This window comes from Rhipicephalus microplus, chromosome 3 (genome assembly GCF_043290135.1).
Source record: "Rhipicephalus microplus isolate Deutch F79 chromosome 3, USDA_Rmic, whole genome shotgun sequence".
Taxonomy (NCBI): domain Eukaryota; kingdom Metazoa; phylum Arthropoda; class Arachnida; order Ixodida; family Ixodidae; genus Rhipicephalus; species Rhipicephalus microplus.
This window is the reverse complement of record NC_134702.1, coordinates 157,264,016-157,282,424: the sequence shown is the minus strand read 5'-3', so window position 1 is coordinate 157,282,424 and position 18,409 is coordinate 157,264,016. Positions and strand designations below refer to the sequence as shown.

The 18,409-nt window shown below is 46.9% G+C and overlaps 1 protein-coding gene across 1 annotated transcript in view; it reads left to right on the top strand.

The window, feature by feature from the left end:
* LOC119178761 (ras-related protein Rab-34) overlaps positions 1-18,409 on the top strand; it is a 65,231-nt gene that overhangs the window by 10,949 nt on the left and 35,873 nt on the right. Inside the window, exons 2-3 of the mRNA XM_075890375.1 lie at positions 12,225-12,316; positions 14,717-14,782. Coding sequence (XP_075746490.1) covers positions 12,225-12,316; positions 14,717-14,782 — 158 coding nt within the window. The remainder of the gene's footprint in view (positions 1-12,224; positions 12,317-14,716; positions 14,783-18,409) is intronic.

Genomic DNA, 18,409 nt, shown 5'->3' with positions numbered 1-18,409 from the left:
ATACGGCGTCTCTTATAATCACATGGTGGTTTTGAGACGTAAAGCCCCACACTTACTGTTTGTTTTGTGTTCATTGATAAGTTATTCTGCAACACCGTCCGATTCCGGGCCGATTGCCCGTGGTGTGCATGTACCATCAGCGGAAGACAACACAAACAAACAAAACGTCTGTTTTTGTGGAGTGTGGCGTCTGCGAGGCGATGAATGCTTTGGTAATGCAGAGCTTCCACGGGCTTTTAAAAGAGGTGTCCTCCACGGCAGCTTGCAAAACGACAAAGGGGGGGGGGGAGTCATGTTACCGCTGCATTGCTCGGGACATCGTTACACAAATGCAAACTCTGACGCATAGAATTTCAAGCCTTTGTTGTACTCATCAGTGCAATCCACGAGAGGTGTCTCCGAGAGCAGCGACACTGCTTATTATAAGGGATGCGTCATGTTCGAGGGTCTCACGTCGCATACGGGCGGGTGGATGCAGCCAGACTGCCGGCGGCCTGCTTCTACTTATTGTCGTCATTCGCCTATTTAAGGCGCAGGCGCAGTCACCAGGCCCACGCGCTCGACTTTTGGTAATAGTAACTACGCGGGATAAGCGTGGAGGCAGGCTTTGCCTACGCAATTTTTGTGTCTGTTTTTTTTTCCAAGCTAAGCTGGTTGTGGCTCACAAATTTCTGCGGTAGCACGCGAATAAACCCGCAAACAAGGGGAACGTACACAAATTCGGCACTTCGTGATGTCAGTGCACCAAATGGTCTGAAGAGTTTTGGAAGCTCTCTACCATGTCATCGCTCAGATTCATACCGTGATTCTGTGATGTCAAACCGCAATCACTATTATTATTATTATTATTATTATTATTATTATTATTATTATTATTATTATTAGTGATTTTAATAATAATATTACCAGTAATAGAAAAAAAACACCAAGGATTGATTCAAAAGCAATTTATTACTTTTACGCAACTCCGATACTTCGTAAACTCATGCAAATATAGTACGTAGAGCTTTGCAGGCCTCACTGTTTCGTTGTGCCTTCTACAGCCTTTCACGTCTTGTTTATTGTCACTAGCAGTTGCTCTTCAACAATTTTCTTGGTAAGCCTTCTTCAGTTCTGTATTAAAACATGAGCATATACACTGAGTGAAACAACTTTATTTGGTCCTAATAGCAGTCCTTCTGAACATTGACGCGAGTCAACTTAAACTCTTTATTGGTTCCTATTAGCTAGCAGAAAGGTGAGTTTCATAATATATGCGAGCACCTTGCGCACAAATGTTTGCATAAGTATGAACATGAGTAGCACTTTCGTGTTCGCACAGAATGCTTCAAAGAAGTGCCCCTGGTAGGAAAATCCGAATATTAAAGGCATCATCGCAATTCATCTACAGCAGCACTTGTTCATGTAATGAAAAAAAGTGGTGAGCTACGTCGAGCAACAAAACCAAAAGAAAAAAAAGGCTACCAGGACTTTGTAACACTCGCTATTAAGTGCCTATGGTCGTTTCCGTGTAAACAACACAGAAGTTAACGTTGCTATTTCCGTCTTAAAATCTTGTCAAAACTTTAACTGATTACGTGTAAAATATGGCTTAAACCTAACTCAATTACACTGAGCACATTCGAAGAAAATTAAGGAATAATGAATCATGATATCTTGAAGTTGACATGCCCAAACCCCGATGTGATTGTGAGGCTCAGCGTAGTGTATACGGCATGGGAAATTCAGGCAATTCGGTGTTCTCTAACATTCCGGACATAACACTATGCACGTGCTTCTAGCATTTCGCATCAATTGAAACGTGGCCCCACCGCGGTGGTCCAGTGGCTAAGTTACTCGGCTGCTGACCCGCAGGGCGCGGGTTAGAATCCCCGCTGCGGCGGCTGCATTTGCGATGGAGGCGTAAATGTTGTAGGCCCGTGTGCTCAGATTTGGGTGCACGTTACAGAACCCCAGGTGGTCTAAATTTTCGGAGCCCTCCACTACGGCGTCTCTCATAATCATATGGTCATTTTCGGACGTTTAACCCCACATATAAATCAAATCAATCAATTGAAACGTGAACAAAATATAAATTGATTGATTGTTTGCCCAGTCCAGTTCACGATGGTAAGGTCCCTCGTTTTTTTTGTAAGCCTTAAAAAAGGGCTTTTATTCAAACCAATGAATAAGGCAGCGAATATTGCTTTAGTATTGAACTTGATCAAGAACTAGGTTTTGAAATACAGACTATATATGAACTGATAGTAACAGTGTCTCGGGGCACGCTATTCTAGTCTGTAGCTACAAAAGTACCATGTCGAAAAAATAATAGTGAGCGATGATGGGCGGTGAACTTTAAGAGAGCAGCTGATACGGTGAGACACGCGTGTTGCGGCTGCTACGTAAGGTAGCTGATTCAGGGAAGAATGAAATAATTTATAATAAACATGAAGCCTTACAATTAGATGGCTAAAAGAAAGGGTGGTGTTTTTTGGTAAATTTTGTTTCCACTGTATATGCGCTGACTTTGCAAGAATACTAGGTAAATCGATTTAATCTAGCGGGACAATTTGAGACAACACCTAATGTCTTGAATAAATACACTTGAAGCGGGCACGACGGCACAAGCAAACTCTAGTTCAGTTCTAATGAAATATTTAGGCGTGAGAATATTTACGTGGAGGGACAGCAGAAAATATAATCTTGCAATCGATGCTCAACTTATGTTATCAATGTGGGTATTCTATGATTAGTAGTTGGATCGACTTATTCCTAAGTATTTATGGGATGCTACAAACTCAATCAGTGTGTTAACAATGTAGTATTGAATATAATACGTGCTATTCTGACAAGACGGGATGCTAATTTACATTTAGTAAGAATGAGGAACACTATTTAGCAGCAGGTACACGAATTAGGTGAGCTGTCAAGGCTTGCCCAAAGACTAAGTTTATCATGAAGGTGAGGTAAACGCGCAGCCTTTCACGTGAATGCTGCAGGAGACATGCTCGGGTAAATCGATAACAAATACTGTTAACATTAGAAGTGGGTCGAGAACAGATCCTTGCGGATATCCTGATGTGTTTGTTGAGAGTACCTGACAAAAAAAGATCAACGTGTGCCCGTTCGGTCCATTGCAGAATTCTGGGATGTAAATTTAGTTGGGAAAGATTTAATAAAAGTGGCGCCGAGGAACTTTGCTGAAACCATTTGTATAGCCTGGAAAGATATTATCAATCTGAGTGTTACAGTTAAGTGAGGTTAGTGTGCAGGTTGCGGAGGAAAAAGCGCCTATTGGGTTTTACTGGGGGGGTATTCACGACACCTATATGTTGTGAGTGATAGGAGAAGTTTCAACGGTCCAAATGTGAGAGAGGGTGTTTTTTATTTAATAAATAACAATTACACTTTATTCGCCACACCAAAGTGTGGCTACTGTACGTTAGTTCAGTATTGTCCACACCCGACGCGCTTCTCCTTTTAAAGTTTTCCAGCCGCCGAAGCAACCACCCAGCGAGCGAGGCATGTATATGGCTTCCAGCGGTGAGCAGGACGCTAGGCCAAGGCGACTACGCAATGGGAGGGTGCTCGGCGTGTAGAGAAAGATGACGATTTTTAAGTGGCAGACTGCGGTAGTGAGGGTCACCCGGGAATTCAGAGCTGAGTCGCGCTAATGTAAACCCGAATTATACCCCTTGCTCGACACAACTCAATTAAGTGACGATAGCGCAGGCGCCAGACGTCACAGCCACGCCCATTTTCCCGCCCTCCGAGCGTAGTGATTTTGTCCCACCTGGCTTCCGCAACCGCAGTTACCGTCGCTGTGCCAGCGTCGGCAACGACATTGCTTAACACAAGAAGTGAGCGCGGAAGCTCTTCAAGGTGGGCTAAGTGCATGTGCTGTTCGTAGCCGTTGTCCATGCTTGGATCCAGCTCTGACTGTTGAAACGAGGAATGAACGCGCTATGTTCGGGTAGCGAGACTAAACTCTCTAGCTGCTCTTTCACTGAAAGTTTATAGCAGTTCTACGAAGGCTATCTATGAAAACACTCTAATGAGACTCGAGTTTTATATTCCCGCTGCTTTACATTTTACTGCACTAGTTCAGCGATTGACAACCTACCCTACTAAATATGAGATATTCTATACTAAGGTGCATACACGCAACCTATGGTTTTATTTAAACAGATACATATACATACAGCTACATATCTGAGAACCCAAGGTGTCTCTCTTTCTTTGCTATCTTTATCGGAAGGTGTGAAGTTATTGCGAGCCATTTGAGACAGTCTCAGCTCATCTTGCTGTTATCGGGCTATTTGACCGTTTTCCAATAGACTGGTTCCGGAAGCTAAATCCAGCAAAGTATATATCTCAAAAAATGTTTTTAAAAGGGTACTGACACAAAAACTTTGGCCTCACGTTTTTGTGTTGCAATGCGTTGCTGGGTGCCTGTTACTCAAGACACAACACATTGTTTGCTGCTGCACGCGACAGGTAACTAATTACAGGCCCCTCGTTATCAATGAACTCCGGTTTCAGTTTGAGAGAGTTTCAGAAACTTGGTGCAACTGTCGCCTCCTAGCGTGTGCAGCTGTTGACCACGTCAGCACACAGAACTGTGACGCACTTCCGCACGGTCCGCATCAAGAATTACCTCGAATAGGAGACGAGACTAAAATGTCGCCAAGCACAAAGCTTTCTGAGCGTGCGCCACGGCCATGCACTCGCAACCAGCAGCCGATAAATATAAACTTCGGGAACTAACACGGCAAAGGAAAAATGGTGGCTATGACGTCATCATAACTTGTTTTGTTCACCGCAGCGTGGTGACGTGGGGGAAGTAGGGTGTCACCTCAAGGTCACCTGTGAGAGTGTCTATAGCGCTACGGAGTCGGTCGCTCACGCAAACTTCATAATTAATTTGAAATACCTTCCAAGCTATATTCGCTGTTGATATCTTGCAGATGATATACGAGTGTTCACGAGAATTGACCCCGCAGGCTATCTCGGTCCCGAAATTTTGTGGCAGTACCCCCTTAACCTCCTTTTGTGAGACACCAGCTTGAGTAAGATAACGGCACTAATGCATATTTGCATGCATGATTTTCATGCAACTTACATAATAACTTACTCTAGGCGCACTGCTGTAACTTTCATATCTGACTAGGTGCTTCTATTGATCATGCTGTGACACATTTTGTAGATTATGCTGATAGACACATGCGTTTTATTTTGCTTTTTGCTCGTTTATTCACCCCGCGTGCGTACGCTGAGCGGGAAAAACTTGTGACAAATCTTCCCTGAATTGGCAGAGTAACTTCCGCGAGCACTCTTCGTTGATGATATATATATATATATATATATATATATATATATATATATATATATATATATATATATATATATATATATATATATATAGCGATAGATAGATAGATAGATAGATAGATAGATTATGAACATTCAGTGCCTTTCCGTGTGTAATCTCTAATTTTTATACTATTCACAAACACATGCGTAAGACAATTGATATGCTGTTGATGCATTTATGTTACAATGAAAAATGCAGCGTTGTCACCATCTGTAAGCGCCATGTCATTATTACGGCTCTCACATTAAATATGAGTCCTGAGGCACCCCTCGTAACTGCGTAGCTAGCTGTCCAAGATAGCTCTTGGAGTTATCACTCATGGAAATTGTTTGAACAGTAATAATAATATTACCTGGCGTTTAACGCGCCCAGATGACAATATGATCATGAGAAACTTAATAGTGGCAGGCACCAGAAATTTTGAGCATCTGCCATGGTGTGTATTTAGTGCACTGCCACCACACAATACACCAATAATATTATGCCTTCATCGAAATGCGACAGCCCCAACCGGGTTCGAACTCGCAACCTTCGAGTCAGCGTCCGAGCACTATAAGCGTTGTACCATCGAGGCATACTGATTAATTCGCCAGTTTGTCTGCGTTTCGGACGTTGAGGACTGCAGATGGTAGACGTTTCCAGTCATAGCTAGCAAAAAATACAGTTGAGGTTAATCGTATTGTCACGGGGTCGTGACGTGGCCGAAGACAGGAGACTTCGTGTTGGGGTTTAACTGTTTATTTGGGCGAACCTGTGCCCGGTAAACGGAAAGTCCAATTACAGCAGCAGTCTCGCACAGATAGCAGTCTCGGACTGATAGCGGCGAACGGAGCGTCGGCCTTCGATCAACAACTGACAAGCGGCGAAGCGCGTCGGCATTTATACTCTTGCCGTCGAATGTTCTAGCGTTATCGCTGGCGGTGGCGTAGCTTCCAGAACAATCTGTACCGTTCGCACAGTGGGCGTGATCTTATCGAAATGATCTACTACAGTCCGCAACCTTCTAGAAAACTGCAGGCGCGGTTTGCGCTAAGAATCGTGTGGTGTTTTGGGACGATAACAAAAACTTAGGAAATGGAACGTGGCATTGCCCCCCTCTGAAAAAAGGCATCGTCCCGATGCTTTAACTAAAGATGAAAGTACAATAATAATGCAAGAAAGTACAATGAGTAAATTCTGATACAACAATAATACAAAAAAAACACTGGTTCAGTTTGTTAACGCGCATGAAACGGCTTGAGGCGCGCGACATGGACGACTTCAGGTCGCGATCGGCGTCGTTGAGAGTTCGTGATGCCGTCGGGGACAACCTCGTAATCAAGTGGGCCGAGACGTCGAACCACCTTGTTCGGTCCGAAGTACCGTCGCAGAAGCTTTTCACTTAGTCCACGTCGGCGTATCGGCGTCCACACCCAAACACGTTCACCGGGCTGGTATTCCACGAAGCGTCGTCGAAGGTTGTAACAGTGGCTGTCGGTCGTCTGTTGATTCTTGATACGGAGACGCGCAAGTTGTCGGGCTTCTTCGGCTCGTTGAAGGTACTCGCTCACATCGAGGTTTTCTTCGTCGGTGACGTTGGGTAACATGGCATCGAGCGTCGTTGCCGGGCTCCTTCCGTAGACCAATTTGTATGGAGATATCTGCGTCGTCTCCTGCACCGCCGTGTTGTATGCGAAGGTCACATACGGAAGAATGGCGTCCCACGTCTTGTGTTCGACATCGACGTACATTGACAGCATGTCGGCGATCGTCTTGTTAAGCCGCTCGGTGAGGCCGTTGGTCTGTGGGTGGTACGCTGTCGTCCGGCGATGGTTTGTTTGGCTGTATGCCAATATCGCTTGAGTTAAGTCGGCAGTGAATGCCGTTCCCCTGTCGGTGATAAGGACCTCCGGGGCGCCGTGACGTAGGACGATATTTTCGACGAAGAACTTAGCTACCTCGGATGCACTGCCTTTTGGCAGGGCTTTTGTCTCGGCGTAGCGGGTGAGGTAGTCGGTAGCTACCACGATCCACTTGATTCCGGAAGCCGACATCGGGAACGGCCCCAGTAGGTCCATACCAATCTGCTGGAAAGGTCGGCAAGGTGGATCAATTGGCTGCAGAAGTCCCGCTGTCCTTGTCGGCGGTGTCTTGCGTCGCTGACAGTCCCGGCATGTTCTCACATAACGAGTGACGTCGGTGGTAAGACGTGGCCAGTAGTACCTTTCTTGTATCCTCGCGAGCGTGCGAGAAACACCGAGGTGCCCTGCCGTCGGATCGTCGTGCAGGGCCTGCAGGAGTTCTGGTCGCAGAGCTGAAGGCACCACAAGGAGGTACTTAGCTCGAAGCGGTGAAAAGTTTTTCTTTTGTAGAAGACCGTTTCGTAGAAAGAACGACGCAAGTGCGCGCTTGAATACCTTCGGGACTTCGGCGGTCCTGCCTTCGAGGTAATCTATTAGGGCCTTAAGTTCCGGGTCGGCCCTCTGTCGTTCAGCGAAGTCGTCGGTAGTTATCGTTCCTAAGAAGTAGTCGTCATCCGGGTCATCGGGTAGCGGTTGGTCGACAGGCGCACGAGAGAGACAGTCGGCGTCGGAGTGTTTTTTGCCGGACTTGTAAATGACAGTAATGTCATATTCTTGAAGTCTCAGGCTCCATCGTGCGAGGCGACCTGAAGGGTCCTTCAAGGTGGCTAGCCAACACAATGCGTGGTGGTCGCTCACAACTTTGAAGGGCCTGCCGTAGAGGTAGGGGCGAAATTTCGACATAGCCCAGATGATGGCCAGGCACTCCTTTTCTGTTGTGGAATAATTTGCTTCTGCTTTGGATAGCGATCGGCTGGCGTAACTAATAACCCTTTCAAGTCCGTCAGCCCACTGCACAAGAACGGCGCCAAGACCTACGCTGCTTGCGTCAGTATGTATTTCTGTCTCGGCGAATTCGTCGAAATGGGCAAGTAACGGAGGCGTCTGGAGGCGATGTTTTAGCTCCTGGAAAGCGTGTTCCTGCGGCGTTTCCCACTTAAGCTCCACGTCGGCCTTGGTAAGGTTAGTGAGAGGATCGGCGATGCGGGCGAAGTTTTTCACGAACCGCCTATAATAGGCACACAGGCCCAGAAATCGGCGCACTGCTTTCTTGTCAGTGGGCGGCGGGAAGTCGGCGATGGCGGCTGTTTTCCGTGGATCGGGACGAACTCCAGACTTGCTGATAACGTGCCCCAGGAACAAGAGCTCCTCATACGCAAATCTGCACTTTTCTGGCTTCAGTGTGAGTCCGGAAGTCTTGATGGCTTGAAGTACAGCTTCAAGGCGCCGAAGATGCTCGTCGAAACTCGAGGAAAACACGACGACGTCGTCCAAGTACACAAGGCAAGTCTGCCACTTCAATCCTGCCAGTACTGTATCCATAACGCGTTGAAAAGTCGCAGGCGCTGAGCAAAGGCCGAAGGGCATCACCTTAAACTCGAAGAGGCCGTCCGGTGTTATAAACGCCGTCTTCTCTCGGTCTCTTTCGTCGACTTCGATTTGCCAATAGCCAGTCTTGAGGTCCATTGACGAAAAGTACTTGGCGTTATGGAGCCGATCAAGTGCGTCGTCTATTCGTGGGAGAGGATACACGTCCTTTCTTGTGATTTTGTTCAGGCAGCGATAATCGACGCAGAAACGTAGGGTTCCATCCTTTTTCTTCACTAACACCACGGGTGATGCCCATGGACTCTTGGACGGCTGGATAATGTCATCCCGCAGCATTTCGTCAACTTGTCTCTTCATGGCCTCACGTTCTCGCGTCGAAACCCTGTACGGACTCTGACGGAGTGGTCTGGCATTTTCTTCGGTTATGATGCGATGTTTCGTGATTGGGGTCTGCCGAATTTTCGATGACGACGAAAAGCAATCTTCGTATTGCAGGAGCAGGGCCTTGAGCTGTTCTTGCTTATCGTTCGGAAGTCTGGGATTGACGTCGAAAGCTATAGGAGGGGCTGGGTTCCTCTGAGCAGGTTCCGCAGAATCGGCGAGGGCGAAAGCACTGGTGGCTTCGACAATTTCTTCGATGTATGCGACCGTTGTTCCTTTGTTCACATGTTTGTACTCATTGCTGAAATTCGTGAGCATAACCGTTGCTTTGCCTCCCCGCAGCTCTGCAATTCCTCTTGCGACGCAAATATTTCGGGTGACCAACAGATGCTGACTGCCTTCAACGACGCCTTCCAAGTCAGGTGATTTAGGAGCGCCGACTGAAATAATGACGCTTGAGCGAGGCGGAATGGTGACTTGTTCTTCCAGCACATTCAAGGCACGGTGTCCTGACGGCGTGCGCGTCGGTAGTGCTTCTTCTGTGGATAACGTTATCGACTTTGTTTTTAAGTTGATGACAGCACCATGGAGGCATAAGAAGTCCATGCCAAGGATGACATCTCTCGAGCAACCCTGTAGGACTACGAAGTCTGTAGGATAAATACGGCCGTTAATGGTGACTCTCGCTGTGCAGATTCCTGCAGGCGTTACGAGATGACCTCCGGCTGTGCGGATTTCAGGGCCTTTCCAAGCTGTCCTAACTTTCTTTAACTTCGCGGCGAACGACCCACTGATGACAGAATAGTCGGCTCCAGTATCGACGAGAGCGGTCACACTGTGGCCGTCGATAAGAACGTCGAGGTCGCTAGTTCGCCGTCTCGCATTACAGTTAGGGCGTGGCGTCGGGTCACGGCTGCGTCTGCTTGTTCCGCTGCTTCCATGTTGCGTCGTCAGGCCACCTTCGGTAAGTGAGCTTTCACCGTCAGGGCTTTGCCTGTTTGGCGTTGTGTTCGGAGAGCTCCGTCGCGGCGTCGTCGTCGTCGGAGGATCTTCGGTAGTTCGTCGCACAGCAACCGCACCTCCACCGGTTGCTGCCCTTAGTTTCCCGGATACGGGCTAGGAGACCGGCCCCGCGTTGGGCCAGAGTACTGCCGGTGGTGCGGTGACGTGCGGCGGCTGGGCGACGGGGAACGCGAAGGGCTTCGTGGTGTCCACCGAGTTCCTGTCAGGTAGTCGGCGATGTCACGTGGTCGTTCTCCTGGCTGTGGACGCGGTGCATTGACGGCGAAGTCACGCAGTCCCATCTGTCGGTACTGGCAACGGCGGTATGTGTGTCCGGCCTCGCCGCAGTGGTAGCAGAGCGGGCGATGGTCAGGGGTGCGCCAGACGTCAGTCTTCCTCGCTGCACTGCGCTGGGCCGCTGGCGAACGGTATGACGTCGGTGGGGGTGGTGGCGGCGGTGGCGTCTGTCGACGGAAGTGCGATGGGGCGGCGTTTTGGCGTGGACGGGGAGGAGCGTTGTGGCGCAGTGCAGCGGCGGAGCTCATAGCTTCCGGCTCGGGCAGCGGTGCGTGGGGAACTTGAAGCGATTGCCAAACTTCTTCTCGCACAATGTCGGCGATCGAATCCACTTGAGGGTGCGCCGAAGGCAACAGTTTGCGCAGCTCTTCCCGCACGATCGCTCGGATCGTTTCACGCAGGTTTTCAGAGTCACTGGTTTGAGCAGCAGCGCATTCTGGAATCAGGCGACGATTATACTGTCTGGTGCGCATGTCAAGGGTTTTTTCGATGGTGGTCGTCTCGGATACAAATTCTTGGACGGTGTTCGGTGGATTTCTCATTAGTCCCGCGAAAAGCTCCTGTTTGACCCCTCGCATGAGGAAACGAACTTTCTTCTCCTCAGGCATGTCTGGGTCAGCGTGACGAAATAGGCGGGTCATCTCCTCTGTGAAAATTCCAACCTTCTCATTTGGAAGCTGAACCCGGCTCTCTAGTTGAGCAGCGGCCCTTTCTTTGCGAGCGACGCTCGCGAACGTTTGCAGAAATGCGCCGCAGAAGACATCCCACGTTCGGAGCGTGGACTCATGATTCTCTAGCCAGGTCCTTGCGGTGTCTTCCAGGTAGAAGTACACACGATGGAGCTTTTCTTCGTTGTCCCAGTGGTTGAGGGCGGCCACACGGTCGTATGTTTCCAGCCAGGTCTCCGGGTCTTCGAACGATTACCCATGGAAAATTGGTGGTTCCCTGGGTTGATGCATCACCATCGTGGGCGGGGATGCGGCGGTTGTCATAGTCGCTGCAGTCGCAGTCATGGTCTTGGTCTTCCGCGCCTTGTCTTCTAGAAGCCCGTACTCCGGTGGTAGCCCTTGCTGTCGGCGGCTTGTTCGCTGCTCCTGGTTGGCGTCGGTGTCTTCTCCGCGACGTGGGCTGGGTTCACGGCTTGACGGGGGCGTCCGGTACATGAATGAAGCAGCACCTCCACCAGATGTCACGGGGTCGTGACGTGGCCGAAGACAGGAGACTTCGTGTTGGGGTTTAACTGTTTATTTGGGCGAACCTGTGCCCGGTAAACGGAAAGTCCAATTACAGCAGCAGTCTCGCACAGATAGCAGTCTCGGACTGATAGCGGCGAACGGAGCGTCGGCCTTCGATCAACAACTGACAAGCAGCGAAGCGCGTCGGCATTTATACTCTTGCCGTCGAATGTTCTAGCGTTATAGCTGGCGGTGGCGTAGCTTCCAGAACAATCTGTACCGTTCGCACAGTGGGCGTGATCTTATCGAAATGATCTACTACAGTCCGGAACCTTCTAGAAAACTGCAGGCGCGGTTTGCGCTAAGAATCGTGTGGTGTTTTGGGACGATAACAAAAACTTAGGAAATGGAACGTGGCAGTATGATGCTGACATGCGCGGAACAATCGATTTAGTCATTTATTCATGTGTTTAGATTATTCATGATATCTTAGTTACTGGACCGTCATGGTCAGATGAAATTTATTACGGCCTGTTTTTTTTCTTTTTTCGCTGCGCTCTGCCGTTACTTGCTGTGAACGCAACCAGGAAATATGAGCTGATATATATTTTGTTGGTGGTGCAGGCCTACTCGTACCTGGACACACCGTACCCGGAAACCGACTTCCCCCCGGACATACGCGATGCGTGTCTCAAGCGGAGCTCCGTTGGTGCCGAGTAAGTAGGCCTCGATTTGCCACCTTGTGTACAAAATGTGCAGTGTATGGCCCACGTATTTCTGCACGAACGGTCACACCTTTAGACTTTAGTGGTTTTAAAGTGCCCGCGTGTTCACACAAAGCGCAAATATGTGTATGTATGTATGTATGTATGTATGTATGTATGTATGTATGTATGTATGTATGTATGTATGTATGTATGTATGTATGTATGTATGTATGTATGTATGTATGTATGTATGTATGTATGTATGTATGTATGTATGTATGTATGTATGTATGTATGTATGTACGCGTACTGGATAATTTATGTGCCTGGAAACGTGGTTGTGAGAGTAAAAAAGCTGGCGTGTAGATTAGCTATAACATTCTGAGTACGTCTCAAACCGTGCAATCGATTAGGATGTTAGAGGCCAGATATAGGTTCTTTTTAATCTTGCACCCGTAGCGCTTTCTCTCGAAGGTCGTGTAACCACTACACCTCTCTTGAGCCAATTGTTCATTGGTGATGCTTCAAGGCAATTCTGAAACGCCGTCGTGTGCATGGCTCAGGCGTTCCTCGCAACAGTTGGGTGATGCTGCGGATTTTTTTTATCCCAGTAAGTGAACAATAGTACTCAGTTTAAGGATGATTTCTGTTTTTATTCAACCATATTAACATATTCTTTACACTTTGTAATGCATATATGGTTTGCTTATAAGTTTTTGACAAGCAAAATTGTCGCCACGTTCACGCCACCTAATGCATCTGCAATTTTGGCTGTGTTTCTAGGTTTCGCAGGAAACTCTGACTGCATACTCGTTTCACGGGCTAAAGCGCCTCTTTAGGTAATAAATATTCTCAACCGGAACTATTTTTTAAAATATTTTGCTTCGATTTACATTTTCTTTCTTTTACTCGTGAATAGAAGCCGAACGTGAACCAGGGCGTGCATCGGCGTCCATTCCGTACCTTGTTTCAGGGAGGTGTACGACCATGTTGGCGAGATAGACTGTTGAATCGTACCTTCAGAATTGCCTGTGTAGGAGCTTGAACTCAGATTTTCTTCGGTCAATGAACTTTAGGTTGGAACGTCTTCCAAACACGCGCGTGACAAACCCATTACAACCGTATACCATAATTTTATAACAAAAAAGAGCACTAGCGCTAATAACCAATAACAAGATACCACAGAAGTAACACTTGATATTATTCGCAAGACGTTCTTCAGTTCCCACTCGAGCGAGCGCACCGCTTGTCACCACCCCCTCACCACCTCCTACATATATATATATATATATATATATATATGTATATATATATATATATATATATATATATATGACACATAAGAGTCTTGCATTTTGGAAACGGCAACAAAGTCGTGAGAAATAGAACGTATGCAGCTCGATGCGTCACTGTGAGAGTGCGGAGAAGCCGCTCGCTTCGGGTCAATGTCACGCGGTGAATTCTCTTTACCCTCCCATACGTCGCGACGTTAATGACCGGCTCTGAAAGCCCCCATTACCTTACACTTTGCGAGCAAAGCGTTCCACGGGGAAAAACAGCAAAGCGGAAAAGGAGGAACAGGTCTTTACGTACATATAGAGTGGTGGAGGAAGAAAGGGATACGTCAGAGTCGGCCGGAGGATCCCGCGTGCACGTTCTGGGCGACGTACACATTCACAAAGCGCCCACACTGCGTGCGAGGCGCTGCGAGCAAAAAAAAAAAAGCGCAGCAAAAGGCCTTCTTGTATTTGTCAAATAAGAACATAGTGGCGCAGGCGTGGCATTCCCAGATTGTGCTGTGCTCCGGGCACATTTTTGCACGGTGATTTTGGGCGACGGAACGCCAGATTCATCATTATTATTTCCTTCTTTCTTTCCTTTTTTCTTTCTTTCGTTTAGTTAAATCGTGACCCTACAATAGAATAAAATCAATAATACCTGTGGGCACTACTACTGTTATACACAAAATGCTAGATGGCATTAGACAGGTATATAAGATAATAATAATAATAATAATAATAATAATAATAATAATAATAATAATAATAATAATATTATTATTATTATTATTATTATTATTATTATTATTATTATTATTATTATTATTATTATTATTATTATTATTATTATTATTATTATTATTAATATAGTCTGGTGTTTTACGTCGAAAAACAACAATGTGACAATGAGAGACGCCAAAATGGAGGGTCCTAAAAATTCCGACCTCCTGGGGTTCTTTAACGTGCAGCTAAATTCAAGTACATGGTACTAAAACGTTATCGCCTCCATCGAGAATGGAGCAGCCGCATGCGCAATGCGTCGAGTGAATGATTTCGTTTGTCCATCTCTGCTCTTTCGATATATTTTTTTTAAATATCTATTACATTTTTCCTTGATTTCCTGACGCAGGGTCCGTGCAGCCAAGGTGGTGGTGGTCGGAGATGTCTCCGTGGGCAAGACGTGCCTCATCACAAAGTGAGTACGCTGCTCCCGTCCCGCTCACGTCGTGACTACACGACATTGTTTTACATTGACCGGCCCTGAGGCGAGTTATCCCGCGGTCGTTGCTACCAATTCTTCGAAGTCAACTCGAAAGCTATGATCAGAGTGACCGAGGTTGCCACTGGTAAAACATACAGAGAGGCGAGCGATTGCAAAAACGCTGGTTTCTTCAGTATGCATTACGACTACACTGGCGTCACACTGTCTACCTTTCTTTTTTACATGCCTTCACGCTAGCATTAGTAAGTACCACGAACAAACCAATTATTGCAGTAAGCGATCTTTCCGCATTCGGCTTACGCTGCCGTTTTCCTACGAATGCATACGCAGCTTCTGAAGTGCATGGACGTGTTGTTACACACTCGGGAGAGGGATGGGTAAAGTGGATAAGATTGTGACGTAAAACACAGACATCGAAGCCGGCAGAAATAAAACGTCCAACCCTCCTTTGCTCTCCGTGTTTTAGATAAGATTTCTGTCCTCTCCTGTAATAATGCTCGTAACAGTCCGTAACAGTTCTGCGGACGCAGGCTTCTAGCATTTGCAGACGTCTCTATCTTTCATGGCTGCTTGCATGCGTCTAGATGCTGCAGACGCCACACTAAAATTATCTTGAAATCGCCATTCGCGGAATCGTGAATATTTAGCGCGTTTTGTTTTTGTGAGTTATGGAGATAAATGCGTATTTTTATCACTTTATTTAGTTATCCTGGGTTGCGGGAATACTCAGAATCACTAAAGACGCATATATCGAGTATTACTGATTGTTTAAAGACATTGTCTTCTCAGTACGGTTTCCTTCCCATATTTAGCTGGTTGTGATAAGCGATGCCCATATTTTGACCGAAATAACTAACATGACGAGCATGCAATAGAAGTAAGCAAACAAAGCGCACAATAATGATAGAATAAATATGTATATTTTAAGCGATGGAACAGAATTATATACAAAATAGCTTTTTGGTGGAGAAAAAAATCTTTTTTTTTCCTTCGGGCTGTAATTCGAATTGCTTTAGCAAATTATGGAGTTCGCAAGAAGAAGAGCTTGTCTTCGTCGCGCCTTTGCTAACTATTCGACGCAGAAGAAATGAGTATTCATCGGAGCCTCTTGAGAGGAAATGAAGCAATAAATCGTCCCGAGTAGCAATGGGATTCACTTGTGTGGTAGAGAAAGAGGCGACTACTGCTTTACGACGTGGTTTCAAGCGGTGAGTAACTTGATTGTTTCACAAGGAAGGAAAATACTGCTTCTACGCTGCCGACTTTAGCTAGGAAACGGGGCTCCCGTTCATATTTAGAGTTCTCCCGCGCCCACAAACAAGCGTTTTTACACTATCTTTGCATACTTTAAGTAGATTCTTTCTCTTAGTTACTTTGTTCCTAAATTTTCACGTCAGTTATTGCTGGATTCTCCAGAGAGGTGAATCTTATTTTCATAAAGAATTTCGATATCAGCAAAGCCAATTTCACGTTGCTGTACGTGCACCCGGATGCCGTGCTGAAACCGCGGCCGGCGATGACGTTAGTGTAAATTTCACACCCAGCATTGGTTTCCCGACATCCGCAAGAATTTTCAGTGTCAGCCTAATAAAAATTTCACAGTGCTTGATGTGCACGAAGCAACGTATCCTCCTTGATGGTTTTTTGGCAGTTTACGACCGAAAGCGACGCCATGGTAATTAAGGACGTGAAGGGCTTTGTAAGTTTAGACAATACGGACTTCCTTGACGTGCGCGTGCACCTGTTCTGTAACATACAGCATCCTTCAAAACGTGTACGTCACCACCGGGATTTGATCACACGACCTTTGGGTCAGCATGCAACCAGCCACGGTAGCCTAGAGGATATGGCACTCAACTGCTGACCCGTGACTTCACAGAATGGAATGCCAGACGCGGCGGCAGCATTTTCGATGGAGGCGAAAAAGCTTGAAGCCCACGTATTTAGATTTAGGTGCACCTTAAAGATCTCCTGATGATCAAAATTTCCGGACCCCTCCACTACGGCAGTTCTCATAATCGTATCATGGTTCCAAGGTGTTAGACCCAATCAATTACTATATACTATAAAATCACCAGTCGTGCAGCATTGCCGCTAGCCCCACCGCGGTGATCTAGTGGCAAAGGTACTCGGCTGATGACCCGCAGGTCGCGGGTTCGTATTCCGGCTGCGGCGGCTGCATTTTAGATAGAGGCGGAAATGTTGTAAGCCCGTGTGCTCAGATTTGGGTGCACGTTGAACAACCCCAGGTGATCGAAATTTCCGGAGTCCTCCACTACGCCGTCTCTCATAATCATATGGTGGTTTTGGGACGTTAAACCCCACATATCATCATCATCAGCGTTGCTGCTAAGCCACCGTGACAGGAAACAGATCCACGGTCATGCGCATAGTCATTAATGGTACATGCAGAGCGATATATTTTTGTAAGAGGTCAGTGTATCAAGCCATAAAGCCGTTAGAAGCCACTTAGATGACGTCAAGGCAAATTCGATCGTTGGGCATTATTTCCACGCAGGCGAGGTGGCCGAGTTTGCAGCAGTCATCTTAGTAAGAGTTTCTTGACACGGAATGAACATGTTTTGGTGCGGACTCATGAGTCATGATCGTCAAAGTTAGCAGGGGATGGGGGGGGGGGGCACGAAAGAGTGCAGCCGCTGTAAACAATCACTCGAGGAAGCTCCTGGTTCCTGTTGCTGGCACGTCCGGCAAGCCCCCGCCGCGGTTTGACAGCTTGTCGCTGGCTTGCTTCTTAGAAACGCGATGAGCCACGGGAGAACAATAGTCTTCCAGCAACACGAGTGATATTTATATTTTTACCAGAGAGTGGCCCCAACTCCAGGCTCTAAAAGGATAGCTTGCGTATTCTGACGTGTAGGTGAGATGTAAGCGCACACAGTGTCTGGAAATAAGACATCTACCACGTAGTACACTTTATCCTACCGTCGTCATTCACATTCTGCCTCTTGTCCTGTCATTAGCATCTCTGCCTTACGCAGCATTGTAGAGAAGACACAAGTACCCTTCTGGCTGACCACTATTTTTATCACAATTGAAGCGTTTCCTTCTCTGCATGTGGAATAAAGTTGTGCGTTCTTGTAAAACGTTTCTTGGTTAACTGCAAAAATATGATTTGAGATCATTGCGGAGTGGTCTTGATAGCTATTTCTTTACAAGATAAATGTTTGAGTCACGCATTGATGAAAAATTTGCAGCTATGAAACCTTTCAAAGATTAAGTGCTGGAATGGTGGCACTAGTTGAATATTTGCAATCCACCATATGGCTGCTTCAGTTGGTTGGCAATAAAAATTTGCCAGAGAGAGGGAGAAAACGTTTCTCCGTGCGAAAAAGGTCTGAAAAAAAAAGGCGAACTACAAGCTCTGTTTTATAGACGTCTTTCTTCTCTGAAAACGTTCTGCGTACTTGAATATGTTTTTTCCTGTCAGAAACGTCTGCACTGACCTTTTAGATGCGGAGCATCTTATACTCGCGCCTTGTAGTGCGCCGTCCGCGTCGTCCGCGCCGTCCACACCGCTTCTCGAACATTCGACAGCTGACGCACGCGCATGCGCCGTCGCGCCGTCGCCCACTCTTCCAC